The sequence below is a fragment of the Amblyomma mixtum genome, chromosome 9, assembly GCF_055824585.1.
Source record: "Amblyomma mixtum isolate Tamu chromosome 9, ASM5582458v1, whole genome shotgun sequence".
NCBI classification, from domain to species: Eukaryota; Metazoa; Arthropoda; class Arachnida; order Ixodida; family Ixodidae; genus Amblyomma; species Amblyomma mixtum.
In genome coordinates, this window is record NC_143020.1 from 119,329,164 (window position 1) to 119,342,516 (window position 13,353).

At 42.8% G+C, this 13,353-nt stretch overlaps 1 protein-coding gene across 1 annotated transcript; it reads right to left on the reverse strand.

Annotated features, from left to right (window-relative positions):
- Positions 1–852: 852 nt before the first annotated feature.
- LOC149330980 (uncharacterized) lies at positions 853–6,487 on the reverse strand. Its single transcript, XM_089559528.1, has 5 exons — positions 6,374–6,487; positions 5,649–5,806; positions 4,085–4,158; positions 3,125–3,208; positions 853–986 (listed from the first exon to the last, which is right to left on the reverse strand). The coding sequence occupies exons 1-5, from the start codon at positions 6,485–6,487 to the stop codon at positions 853–855; spliced, it is 564 nt and encodes a 187-aa protein (XP_089415654.1).
- Positions 6,488–13,353: the final 6,866 nt, after the last annotated feature.

Below are 13,353 nucleotides of genomic sequence, written 5' to 3' on the forward strand. Positions count from 1 at the left end.
ACATAATAAACGCATCCCTACAATTGGGGGAGGTGCTGGGTCGAAAGACTCGGGTTCGGCTCCGTCTGCGGCGACTGCATTTCGATGGAGGAGAAATGCTAGAGGCCCGTGGACTGTGTGATGTCAGTGCCCATTAAAGAACCCCAGGTGGCCGAAATCATCCGGAGCCCTCCACTACGGCGTCTCTGTAGCCTGAGTCGCTTTGGGTCGTTAAATCCCATTAAAGTAAACTTAAACTTTACCATTTATTGCGCAACTATTTTTGGACAAAGGTATATCTTTGTGTTTGTATGAATAAAGTATTGTTGTGCATCAGTGCAACTATTCATTTCTCTGGTCGTAGTAATGTCCTTTCGGGCTGTTTGGTTAATGTAATTGTAAGCAAGGACTGCGCGAAAAAGGCACGACAGGAAACACGGACAAGCTACCTCTCAAGTCAGAGTAGGATAGAAAAATGCAATAGCTACTTATAACCTCCACCTGGGCGCTGGTTTACAGGCCTCGAGGAAAGGTGTATTCTTCGCATTAAAGCAGTACTGATCCATGTTGTCATCAATTGTGGCTGCATCCTTGGCAGGCATACGCCAAGTATCGTAGCTCTAGAATATGAATCCCACGTATAATGCAGCACTGCACTCGTTAGTGGCTTTCTGGTGATTCATAACTCGTAGGGCTGTATCTAGCACACCGGCGAAGTCATTTTAAGCAATAAAGCTTAGTCTAGAAGTGAAACATTTTTATTTTAATGCATGGTTTCTACAATTCTTTCAGCAGGCGGCAACGCCCAGCCGTCGGCCATAACAGCAGATCGCCGAGAGCGCCTTTCGGGACGCCATGCCTTTCTCGGCATCCTCATTCCTGAAGGCAGGAAGGATTGAACACCAGGTACTTGGGCGACGTGCCGCAGTTCTCGGCGTAGATGAATTCGCAGCAGTCAGCGGGCTCATTCAGTGTATCTGCACGTCGCCAGTAGGAACATCCGTAGCCTGCGCATTTGGGACGGCACCAAAAAAAAAGAAAAAATGAAACGACGCTGAGCTTACCCTTAAGAGAACAATGCGATAGCATGACACATTATACATATCACTTCCGGTAGTTCAATATAAATTGGTCTTATTTAATGGCGGGCTCTAATAAACGGTGACGCCAATTGATCACGCTGATTTGTGAGTAATTAACTGCTGCTTGGCTCCACTGCCGTATGAGATGCTCGCACAAAGCCGCTTAAGTATTTTAATGAACGAATGTTCCCCAATGGTGTAGAGGTAGCACGCGCTTCTCGCGATTCAAAACGCAGTGGTTCGGCTCTGCTTGACATCACGACTACATCGCGACCTTCTTGGCCAATCACAATTTCGTGTCATGGATGGACGCCGACTGCTTTCTTGAGAACGGGCGCCTATATTGCTATAGCATTAATAAAATGCCTCGGAAGAGCTGAATGTATTTGAATTTCTTTCTAACAGCCACTGCTCAGTGAAAGAATAACGCGCGTCCAAAACGTCTTTACTTGTTGTTTACCTCAGCAAACAAGGCACACACCCACACGGAGTGATTGGCGAACGTACGGTGGAGAATGCCAAGAAGTATTTGTGCGTGGAAAAAGAGGCGTGAGGCGGCGAAGTAAAATAATGGGATGTATGAAACAAGAAAAAAAATTACATGTCTACGCTGATTTCTCCTTTCTTTTCTTTTTCTTACTTTTACAACGAAGTTGTTAGCTCACTTTTCACTTGAGTGCCGTCATTGGTAGAAGACGTCACGTGCCCGTTATGTGACTTTGACGTCACGTAATGATGTCGCGTCATTCCACAGGAAATAGGAAAAGCATCGATAGCGGCGCCGGTCAAACGCATTAAAGGCAGGCTGAGGCTTCCTGTTATTGTTCTCAGTAAAAATTGCTTCTCTAGCTCTGACTGCACTGCCTTTTTCCGGCAGCGAAATAGGCCTTTACCGGTGATAAAATAAGATTCAAAAATTGTACTACCAGTTCATTTAAACGCGTGAAGTCCAAAAACCCAAACTAGTAACGATTCAAATCCTTGAATCGTTATCGATACAGGACAGCTTCAGTTGGTCCTGATCGTCTTTTTAACAAGAAACGGCAATCGTAGAGGTATTTTTTTTTAGCCGTTGCTAGAGCACGTCTTTCTACCAAGCGCGAAGCCCAGATCGGTGCCACATAAGCAAGACGATGCACCTACTATTTCAACAAACGCAGTGACTAACAGAAACACACCTCTCATCGGGCATACACTTTTGGTGGATTCCTGAGTAACTTTAGAACGAAAAGACAGAGGGCTGCGCAAATTTTATCTTTCCGAATTCAAACGTTTTGTTTATTGAAAAATGAAAATATCTGATCGATAAGCGACTACTTTAGAAGAGGAAGAGTACGAAGGCTCCTGGGAAAGCATTTTTTACGTCGTCGTCGTTGTAGCAAAAAGGCTTCGGCGTAACTAAGCGTGACAGGAAGAATGGTTCAGAGGCCATAATCATCTTTGCACGCGAGCTGGTGCCGAATTTTCGCATTACCAGTTTTGTATTCGCCACTAAATTTATATTAGCTGTCATGTAATGCGTTGATAATGACGAGGTTCAAACGAAGCTTGGTAGACTGATTACAACCCACTAACTGTACCACGATGACTACGGGGAGGCGGCGATACTTTCGAGGTCATACCATAAATACCATCGATGACTGTACTCTGCTTCTCACATGACAAGCATCTAAAGCTAACGAATGTTTTCAAATTGATTACCTTTTATTACCGTTTCTGTGCATGCGTTTTTGTCTGTAACAATCTTCTTAGATCAGAGGGAAATGCATCATTTGCCCGAATGCCTTTCTGAGAAGCCCTATCCGAGGCTCTTCCGTGACAGAATTAAACAGGCGGTGAAGGAGAGACATTGCAAAAAAGAACGCTTTAGAAGGTTTCTGAATGAGCGACAGTATCGAAAAATAAAGTCAATGCGGTCATCACATGTTCCAGGAAAAGTTATCGCACTGATAATTTCCAAATCTGCTTGGCTGCTCGACCAAAACTCCCGTTTATCATAGCTTCCCGGTATAAGCAGGTGCTGCGGCTTTACAATAAACGTAAATATGCAGAAATTCACTCACCATTCTGAGCATACTGGTGTCTGGCTATATAGCAAGCTGCGCAGTCCGTATAAATAATATAAAAAGTTTTTTGGGCGAGGGTAGCTGCAAAGAGGGCAGTAAAACAATAAATAATTAGAAGATGAGAACCATTGCGCCTATGTAGAAATATAGTCCTTGTGTTGTGCCAAATATTGACCAGTAGCACTAACTTTACTTGCGTACAAGACACCAAAACATATTTTGTATAATTGCCGCACAGAACTCACGTTCATTGTTTATCCTTCGTGAGCATGGGTTTCGGAGGTGCCTGTCTTGACTACGCATTTAAGTGAATTTGGGCAAGAACTAGTGGACGCACTCGACAGGCGAATAAGCGTGAGAGATTAGGTTTATGGGAGTTAACGTTCCAAAGCAACTGAGGCTGTGAGGGACGCCGTAGTGAAGGGCTCCGGAAATTACGCCTGCATCGAAATTCGACCGCTGCGGCCGGCATCAAACCCGCGACTAAAGGCCTCGGAATTTTTGAAAGCCTTCTAATAAGGATATATATGAGCACCTTTCACAAAACACCCCGGTTGATTCTGCTAATAAAAAGAGACCATAGGTCACTGGAACTAAGGGGACCTCCTTGGATATGTGGCGTTCAGGGATTGAAGATGAAACTGAATTTTTTTTTTTCTGGTTTGATTTCCACTAGATGCCAGCGAAACCGAAGAGCATAAAGAAAATAAAAAATTCACAGAACACAGAACCCTCGTTTCTTTCTTATTTTTTTGAGGTGCTATCTTATAATACTTCCACAGTCTCTGTATTACTTTGATATATGCTTGTCGCTCTTTGAACGCCAGTGGATCGCCTATCATCTGTTATCTCAGCTAACAGCTATCATCTGTTATTTCAGCTATCAGCTATTATTTATTCCTTTCTTGAAAGATTTCCGTTTGCTTTTTGCTGAAACTGTGGTTCTTATATACCTACAATTGTCGGGTACGAAGATAACCTTGTTTTTGGTGTTGTAGCATGTCGAAGAAGTGAGGGCAATTTCGCCGTTCCTGAAAAATGTCAGAAACATTAATTTCAAAGGATGATTCTCACATGCGCGAGCTAGATTGCTTCATTTATGACAAAATCCTTAATAACGCAGAAAAATAAATTTGAGAACATGACTTCCCGTTCTCAGCGCATCCGCATGTGACAGCCACCTTTTTAAGTTTTGGTGTTTCTAGCACTCCGGATCTTCACAGCATAGCATTCTTAGACAGCGAAGTCTACTCGTCGTCTTATACTGCTGCGAACATGTTCTCACGTTCCACTTAACTAATTCCTTACTGTATCATTCTCCTTTGACGAGTAAATTTCGGTGCATGTTTCCAGAGTGTCGTTACCTTGAGGTCGGTGAAGCATTATCCAGAATGTCACTAAGGAACTTCAGCTCTCTATTAAGTATAAAAATTATTGCATTTTAGAGAAGACGTTTCCGAAGAGCTCGGCAAGAAAACAATCGCCCCGATTAAAATCGCACATTGTAGTTCGGTTTTACGTCCGCATTTGTAGGTGTGCAGAAAACGTATTTATAGTCCGTAAATACATTGTAAACTGCTGATAGTGGAAGGAAGTCTGTCAATGTATATTGCTGTCAAACATTTTATTTTTAGTAAGCTGGAAAAATTAGCTAACTGGCACTGATTCTTCATGTTTCGAGCGCAAGCAGACGAAGACCGAGAAAAGAGGAAGACATCCGCACTGCTACTGAGAATTTTTACACAGATGTAGTGTTACCAACAATTCAACGTTTTGCAGTTTCAACGCAGCAAAAACAGCAAACGAGTTTTACCAATACTTGTGCTTGAATAATGTTCAGAAATGCACACCTTCAAATCCATTTAAATTCTTCTCCCTGTGCCATCATATTATCCGTGTTTCCATTTATGTAGTCACTGACAGCAACCTTGAATATGCCTTCTTTTCTAAAGCCGATTAAGTGAATTCCCTAAAAGGTTAGTTATCCTTTCTTTCCATAGTCATACATTCTTAGTGCCTTGTACCCATGACGCGGTCTCTTCCGTGCCAGGACTTTGTTGGTCGACATAAGTCTTCCGGACACTGCGTACACGCGTTTGTTCTACAGCTTCACATCTACAATGTAATATCTACCATGGTGAATTTTATTTGATCTATGCCGCCATCCATCATGTGACCAGTTATTTTGAGTCTTTTATATTAGTAACCACCAATTGGCTGTGTTCATCTCCGTGATTTCTTTTCTCTTCAAGTTCCTTGGTATTGCTTTTTGTACTATTCTAGCCGATGCAATTGTGCCTTTTTACATTGGGCCCAGGAGCCAGTCAAGCTCATCAGAGCTTTGTCTGCTGGTGTCCTCTGTCTCTTGTTCCGGCGAAATAAACATCGACTGATTCCTTTATAGCACCGAAAACTCAGTGCCCATTCATTGAGCCATGACCTACAGTAACATACGCACGGTTCTGAATAGCAGGCTTTTTAACTAAACAAATCCTTATGGTCAAAAAATGAAAGTTCTTACGTTGAGCCATGACTGCCGTACGAGTACGTGACAGGCGTGCTAAAATTTTCGTAAACGCCGTATCTCTCGAAGGAGACGCATTTTGCCGCTCCGCCGAAAATTGGATCAGTGTAGAAGTTTCTGTACATCATGTACCACTTTCCAACGTCAGGGTAGCACTGCACATAAGAAAAGACTGTTATGAGACATAACTTTCACATTTCAGAGAAACCTGGTACAACACGCGATAGGGTGCGTACACGCTTTCCTTTTTCTGAGCTTTTGACGTTTCTTATTTGTTTTCGGCTGCTTTTTGGAACGACATGAGAAAGCAGCTTCTTTTTTTTCTTTTTCTAGATAGAAACAAAAATAGTTTTAAAGACAAAGAGAACAGAAAATTGATTTGGTTGTTATATTTCTGAGGGGAACAGCGCAGATACTAAGGAGGGACTAGACACGCCAAACTATTATTTTTCGCGTCCTTCATCTCTCCGTTCTTTGTTTCAGGGACATTACGCTGGCCATAAGAATGTACAAAATGTACGAAAAGTCAACCAGTAAAAAGTAAGATGAATTAAGCACGACCAGCAGTGTTATGAACTTGGTGTCGAGGCGAAGAGCTATAAAAGCAAAACAATTACTTGTTTTTAGACACTCCTTAGAATTTGAACAAGTGAGGCCATTTTCTAACTTCGTACAGCTATTGTCTCTCCCGCAATAAAAAAAAAAAACAGCCTAGCTCTTACCCTACTGATGTCTTGGTACTCTTGAAGGTCACTTCGCAGTTCGGGATAAGCAGATTGCAAGGATAATGCTGGCAGAGTGCTCAGTAACAGCGCCAGTGCCGGTGTTAACAACATTTTCAGTGGCTGTAAGATCACTCGACGGATCACCTGAACCGACACTAGGTTGAATAAGCATATGCGATCTCCTATATTGCCGTGCATGCACCGCTGTCCTTTATGTGTTGAACGCATCAATATGACACACAATGAAAGTTATCAAAATCTCATCGAACTCTTAATAGCCTCACTGCGTGCGAAAACACCGCATTTTTTGAGCCAATAAAGAGGCCGGATATCCGCTTGAGGTGCAGCATATACCTCTCAACGCCAATTCAAGCTTTCAAAGAGCACACCTGCGTTTCTGAACATTGAGCACGGGCACAGGATATCGTTTTGTGGCCCTGAATGCTTTAGCCATCCTTGAGCGAGTCGACAGCACTGAAAGTAACATTCTGATAGAAGGGAGGGATACACGCCAGGTTTGGATTCTGCGAAGCAGCTGGTATAGCAGCAGAATGCACCCCAAATAAAGGAGCAAAGCTGCACTGCATGAACAGCCTTAAGTATACTGCGCTAGCAACTGTTGCAAAAGAGCAGTTTACTGCAGCAGTCACCAATTCACTGAGCTGTGCGAAGCAACCACTAAAAAAGTATAGCGAAAAAAGCGTACATTTTGTTGGCCCGCATTCACGCTGTTCTTATCAGGGGCCCACATAAAATCAACCACGAGCCTGTGATATCAAGGAGGCCTGCGATAAGCACCCGATTTCACTGCTGTCGCGAATCCGTATTCAGTTCGTAGCTCCCCTTCACGTGCGTGCTGACTGCCTAATGTTTGTATAGGCCATAGTGATATGCCCTGCGCGCGAATTGTGCTTTAAGCTGTCCCTGCACGCCTTACCAAGTCAGGTCAGACCACTCCTGAAGACTGTGTCGCCATACAATTACATTAAATTTCTGCATAATTCTCTCTGCATCCAGCCTTCCTTCACGTTTTGTTTTTAGAAAAAGTTTCTTGTGGGACTAGATAATAAAAACAGGGGGACATACTGCAGTGACTATGGAGAGCCGGAAATTAAGTTGATGCAAGATTTCAAATCGTCCCATTTGGCTTCAAGCCACATGTATCGTCACGAGGATGATAATATGGCATGTTATGGTATGTGGTATTTATTGCCCCTAAGCGATTCATGGGCTATGAGCGATGCCGTAATGGAGAGCTCAGGACTAATTCAGACCACCCGGGGCTCTTTGCTCACCTGACATTGAGCAACACACTCGTGTTTTTGCATTTCGCCTCCACCGAACTGCGGCCGCCGCCCCAGGATTGAAACTCCCGACGATGGGAGCAACACCCGAACACCAAAGCCACTTTGCCGCCGTGGCGGGTTGGGTGATGGGAACTACCCGGATGTTTTGAGTGGCAGGTTTACTAAGAAATCTGAAAAGGGACCTATTCATTACACGGCTATTTATTCTAGAAGCGCTGTGGACAGCGATGATTCGACGATATATAAATAGCGTTGATGGTATGAATAAAATACTGCCGGAAGTAATGCTTTGGTAAGCAAAAATTTGCGGTCTGCGGTTTCTTTGAAATATATTTCTTCAGAAAATTTCGGTGCACTGCCCCAAAAATAATCTCTTCTGATGCTCTCCACTTCCTGTTGTTTTCCGTCAGCCAAAAGTGCACCATCCAACTGCGAAGCTCGGCTGCGATATAAATTTTTTAAAGATTAATAGGAACGAGTGCCAAAGCATGCAGCAAAGCTTGCAAGCACGAACTATAAGTTTATTCTCAGAATCTGTTAGGAGAGCTAGGTTCGAATTTGAGAGCTGAACGAATAAAATTCTTGAGTCTAAAATTCAACCATGATATCTACAACAAAGTTACGGTGCCGCTTAAGCACAGCGCGGGATACTGTCCTTTAAACACACAGAATATTCGGCTGTAACGACGTAGTGGTCCAATGCAGTAACGAGAGAAGCTGACCTGTTCGCGCCGCCGCCGGTTCGAAACCTACTCGCGGCGATGAAGTATTTATTTATTCATCCATTATGTCCTCCGCCCACCTGACACTGTAACACCCGATGCTATGCTTGGCCTCATTGATAGTGATGTCGATACGGCCGCAACCTCCCAGCTTCTTCGGTCGTGAAGAATTTTGAAATTTGGCGCCATCACGTGATTGGTTCCCTGGTTCACGTTATCTTACCGACGTCACAAATCTCGCGACCAATCACTGAATTTCATGCCAGAGAGTAGCAGGGTCTTGCCTCGACGACAGCTTATGCTATCGCGTTATTAAATTTGGAATTTTCAGAAAAATCTACTAAAAGAATCCTCACTATATGTCTCAAGTAGAGGGGCAGCACCAAAAAAGTAGAAATGCGACCTTCATATTGATCTGTTTAGATACTCATTTTCGCTGAACGGGATAACTGATTCACATATGTTGCCTAATACTTGCCGCAGTCTTCTTGCCAGCTGCTTTAAAAAGTTTTAACGGTTTCTCACGTGCTATTCTCGGAGATGTTTGCGACCTTTTAGTTGTATATTGAGACTAATGTTGTATTCAATACTCAGTGTTTCTTAACTTTAGCCTTGTAGATTTCTTTTAAGGTGCAGAAAGTAGATTATCCCACTTCATTTATATAAATCACAATTCCTATCAAGACTCCACTTTTGCTTTGCCTTCTTGCCTTCATCAACACTTCTGTACGTTCTTTATTTATTTCATACTATTCCTTAGCGGGTGAGCTGGAAATACATTCTTGAGCGTGACAGCGCGAAAGACGACGACCATAGAGGGGGAACACGAAATATATTTAACCCCTTCACAATAATTACGTTGTGGGCGATGTAGGTATGCTAAATCAATAAATACAGGATGTTTCACCTAATATTTCACAAAAATTTTAAAGCGGGCTTTTGGAGTTAGAAGGGCGCTTTTTTCGGCATATCATTGTCAGCCGTACAACACATCAGCTTGCAGCTAAGACGTGCTAACTAGCAGACTGATTAACTAATATTCAGTATTGAAAATAATAATAAATAGATAACTTTTTAACTGTGACCGTTAGGCTCTTTAATTATTGTGAGGCATTTTGCGCACCCAACGCATTATACATATCAGTTTCTATAATCTCGAAAGCCCGGTTACCCTCGGTGCTGTGGCCCAACAAATTTTGGTTATTTCGACGAGTTACGTGCACTGGAGAGGTTGCTTTGTCCGAAAACTTCTCGTAAGCGCATGTATTTTGGCGCGATGTAGCCTAAATGCTCAGGGTGCTCAGGGTCGTGCTTCCTGTGCTTCCAATGCACGCGGTCGCTGGAATAGAAATGTGGTGCCCCGAGAATGTTTCCTGTGTGTTTGGACACTCTTTGTCGTTCCGTTTAATCTTGTCCGCGTCTTTAAACGTGCGACCACGACAATGAAGGTATTGAACGCCAGACCAATTTTGCTAAAAGCTGTGGTCTAGTATTGAGGATTTGAATTTCTATGACCCGCCTTCGCCTTAGAGCACGACGACAAGCACGACGCTTCATTTCATGCAAATTATACCTTGACTCAATCACGCCAGCACTAAACGATAAACTCTAAAAAATTTATTAGTAGTATCGGGTTTTTCTACCTGCCTAGCAGCAGATAGACATTCGTCGCTAAAATAAAGTGTTCTTTTCAGCTGGTGAAATTTTTTTGCGACACATTGGAAAGAAAGAAAAAATACAAGACTGAACATACTTTTCTAGCTTTAAGATTGCATTGAAATGACCGTAAAGCGGATAATTTATTTTCTTGTTCACTTCTTATATGCTTTTTATCACCTAACATTAAGGCCTCGAATCTTAAACCTTCGTGTTACCTTCGTGTTACAGGAGGTCAGCGTGCCTACTATGGCTAACTAACGCCAAACACTCCTCGGGCACACCTTGCGTATCGGAAGAGGCGACACTTGAGCTGGTTGACACATATAGTTGGGTGCCAACCAGATCAGATATGCCCAGATATGCCGGGCTCCACACTGAGCGTTGCTGAAACGTTTCATGAAGCGCGTCAGAAGAGGGCGCTAAAGATTTCTGGAACGCCTTCGTCGTATCCACAGTCGCCTTCCAGTAAGGCTATGCGAGTTTTGAACATATTTGTTTCTGACGTGACGTGCGGTAAGTTGGATCATAGCGCCTATCAGCAACAAGAACGAGGCGAAATGATACAAAACGTGGAGTAAACAGGAAAGAGCGGCGTCTTTTATGGCATCTACAAGAACCACCTCTGTCTTACAAAGTAAAGAAAGTTTCTTTACACTTTTCCACACAACAAAATAAGGTATTGTTTTGTTGGCTTCTTTTTTGTGAATTGAGATATCCAAAGCGCTCCCTTTCACATTTTAGACCGACTGAACCCTGATGTCCTATTTCGGCACCATACCTGTAAATTGATTAATACTTGCACCACAAGCTTTAAATTGTTACAACGTTCTTATGGGGCCTTAGACGTCGTAAAAGCCCAAAGCAAAAATATCTGCAAACAAAATAAAAAAATCCAGGGCCGGATTAGTGGAGCATAGAAAGTGAACTTAGCAAAAACCATTTTCAATAACAAAAAAAAAACTCTCCCAGTCAAGTGCGTTAACAGTCAGATATTCCATTGTACTGCAAATCATTGTTATCGTGGTTTTAAGACGCACTGCCAGCACGCATTCAGTTAAGAAATGGAGTCATAAAACTTGTAACAGCTTTTCATAAAATCTACGACTGTTCCTTAGCTGCTATCACAACCGTCTTCCGCCAGAGTCTAGTTCTTTCGAGCGAAAGGCCGGTACAGGAGGTAAAGATGTCGATCGATGGTCGCCAAAGTTGGCTCGTCAGGAAAATTGCCCCTGGTCATCACTCACAGCCAGCGATTCGTCTAAGGGTTATGCGCGGGCATGAAGACGAGTTGAACGGAACCGCATCCAACAGAAGCGAAAAAGCCGCCAAGAAAAGAAAAATAGAGAAAAAAAAAACAAAAAAAAATTCTGCATGAGGAATGTCAAATCTGATTCCTTGCCAGAAAAATGCATTTTGAAATGCGTTAACACGTGCCTCTGAATTTCTTTTTCTGGCATCTCACGATCTCCCAAAGTACTTTTAGCAAACTCATTTGAGCTCACAAGAAACGCTATCGCGTTTAGAATTAACTGACTTGTAACGAAGCAAGTTTCTTTATAAGTGAGTAGACAACGTGTTTGTAGGTAACATCAATGAAAAGACATTAAATAGGATATTTATTCTGTCTTTATTGTGGAAAATACCCAGCTTTCGGATGCAGGCTGTGGGCCGCTCACAAGAAATCCATTCCTTAATTTTGATGCTCTGTATGATTTCCACACTCTCCTCTTCTGCAGGTCTGTAAAAGCAAGCGCTGGTGCGTAAATTTTTCATGCATCCCCCAAAATCTTCTGCTTAAAAAAAAAATTAAGCCGACGGGAGACAAAACATCACGTCTCGCAAAGAGGTGACTGAATTTCGTTTGGTTTCAGGAAGCTGTTAGCCTCTTTAGCCTGATGTTGCATTATTTTAATGCAAATGACAGACAAGCCCTTCCAAAAAAAAATAAAAAATCCCCTTGCTCCTTAGTTTCTCTCGCGGTTGGCTTCTTGCATATGTATAACGAGACCCTTATTTTCCTGCTTAAAAAGATGAAGCCACAATAAACATAGCTTGAGTTGCAACGTTTCTTGAAGGACTTACAGCTACAGTTCTCCTTAATGTAGCCACTAGGGAGGAAATGCATGCTTTGAAACAGCGAAGAAAACAAGAGCTCCTGTTCGAGAATCAGCTTTAGCTTACCCTGTTTTCTCTCCTCACTGGGTGTTTAGCTTACTTTGACCATCATCCCAAAGAATGTAGGGCTCTGCTTTCCAGCGCTTAGATTTATTTTTGCACATTTTGGTTTAACGTCCCAAAGCGACTCGGGCTATGAGAACGCCGTAGTGGAGGGCTCCGGAAATTTGGGACCGCCTGGGGTTCTTTAACGTGCACTGACATCGCACAGTACACAGGCCTCTAGAATTTCTCCGCCAAAGAAATTCTAGCCGCCGCGGCCGGGATCGAACCCGCGTCTTTTGGGTCAACAGCCGAGTGCCATAACCACTGAGCCACCGCGACGGCTCTTTCCAATGTTCAGTTCTGCTCACTGGTGGTATGCAGCTAAGATTCCGACTTGAAACTTCAGTAATGTCGGGCAGAAGGCTGAACAAGGTATCGAAATTACTGCGCAGGAAGCTAGAATGCGGGCTATTAATGATCTGAGAACTAAGGCCACGATGAGTGCGAGAACAAAAGATCGAGCATTGTGGGTCAAATGCGTGTACTTTGTAGGTTTAAGCATGCTGTTGCTTGAATGCACGCCGTTACACAGCGCTGTCTTGCTTCAATGTGTGCATTATTTTATCATATCTGCATTACACTAAGGCTTGAATGTCAGCTTCCCTTGAAACATTTTTATTCTGTGGATACAGAGACACTTAGCAAGAGGCTTTGTTAGGGGTGTTATTAAACATTCTTGTATCCATTTTCTGCGTACTTTTGAGGATACAAGAAGCTACCTTTGAGGAATTCATTCATCATTTTCTTCCTTGTATCTGCCTGCAAAAGTAGCAGCTGGCTTCGCACTCCGTATCAAATTCTTTGTAGAAGAAAATATACAGGTTGTGTCAACGAAGGAGAACCAGACTACATAAAAACAGGCATTTTGAGGTATTTGCATGGATTTTGCGGAATTGTAATATCAATGTAGTTGGCAATAAAAAATTAGTGACTCAAGTTAACTTCTAAGCTGGTTAATAAAATTTTAGTCGCTAAGTTTTAACTGTTACATAGGGGCCTTCATGCAATCTGACATTGCAAGTTGGCCGTTAGCAATAGCTATATCCCTTTCTACAATTTTAAAAACTGT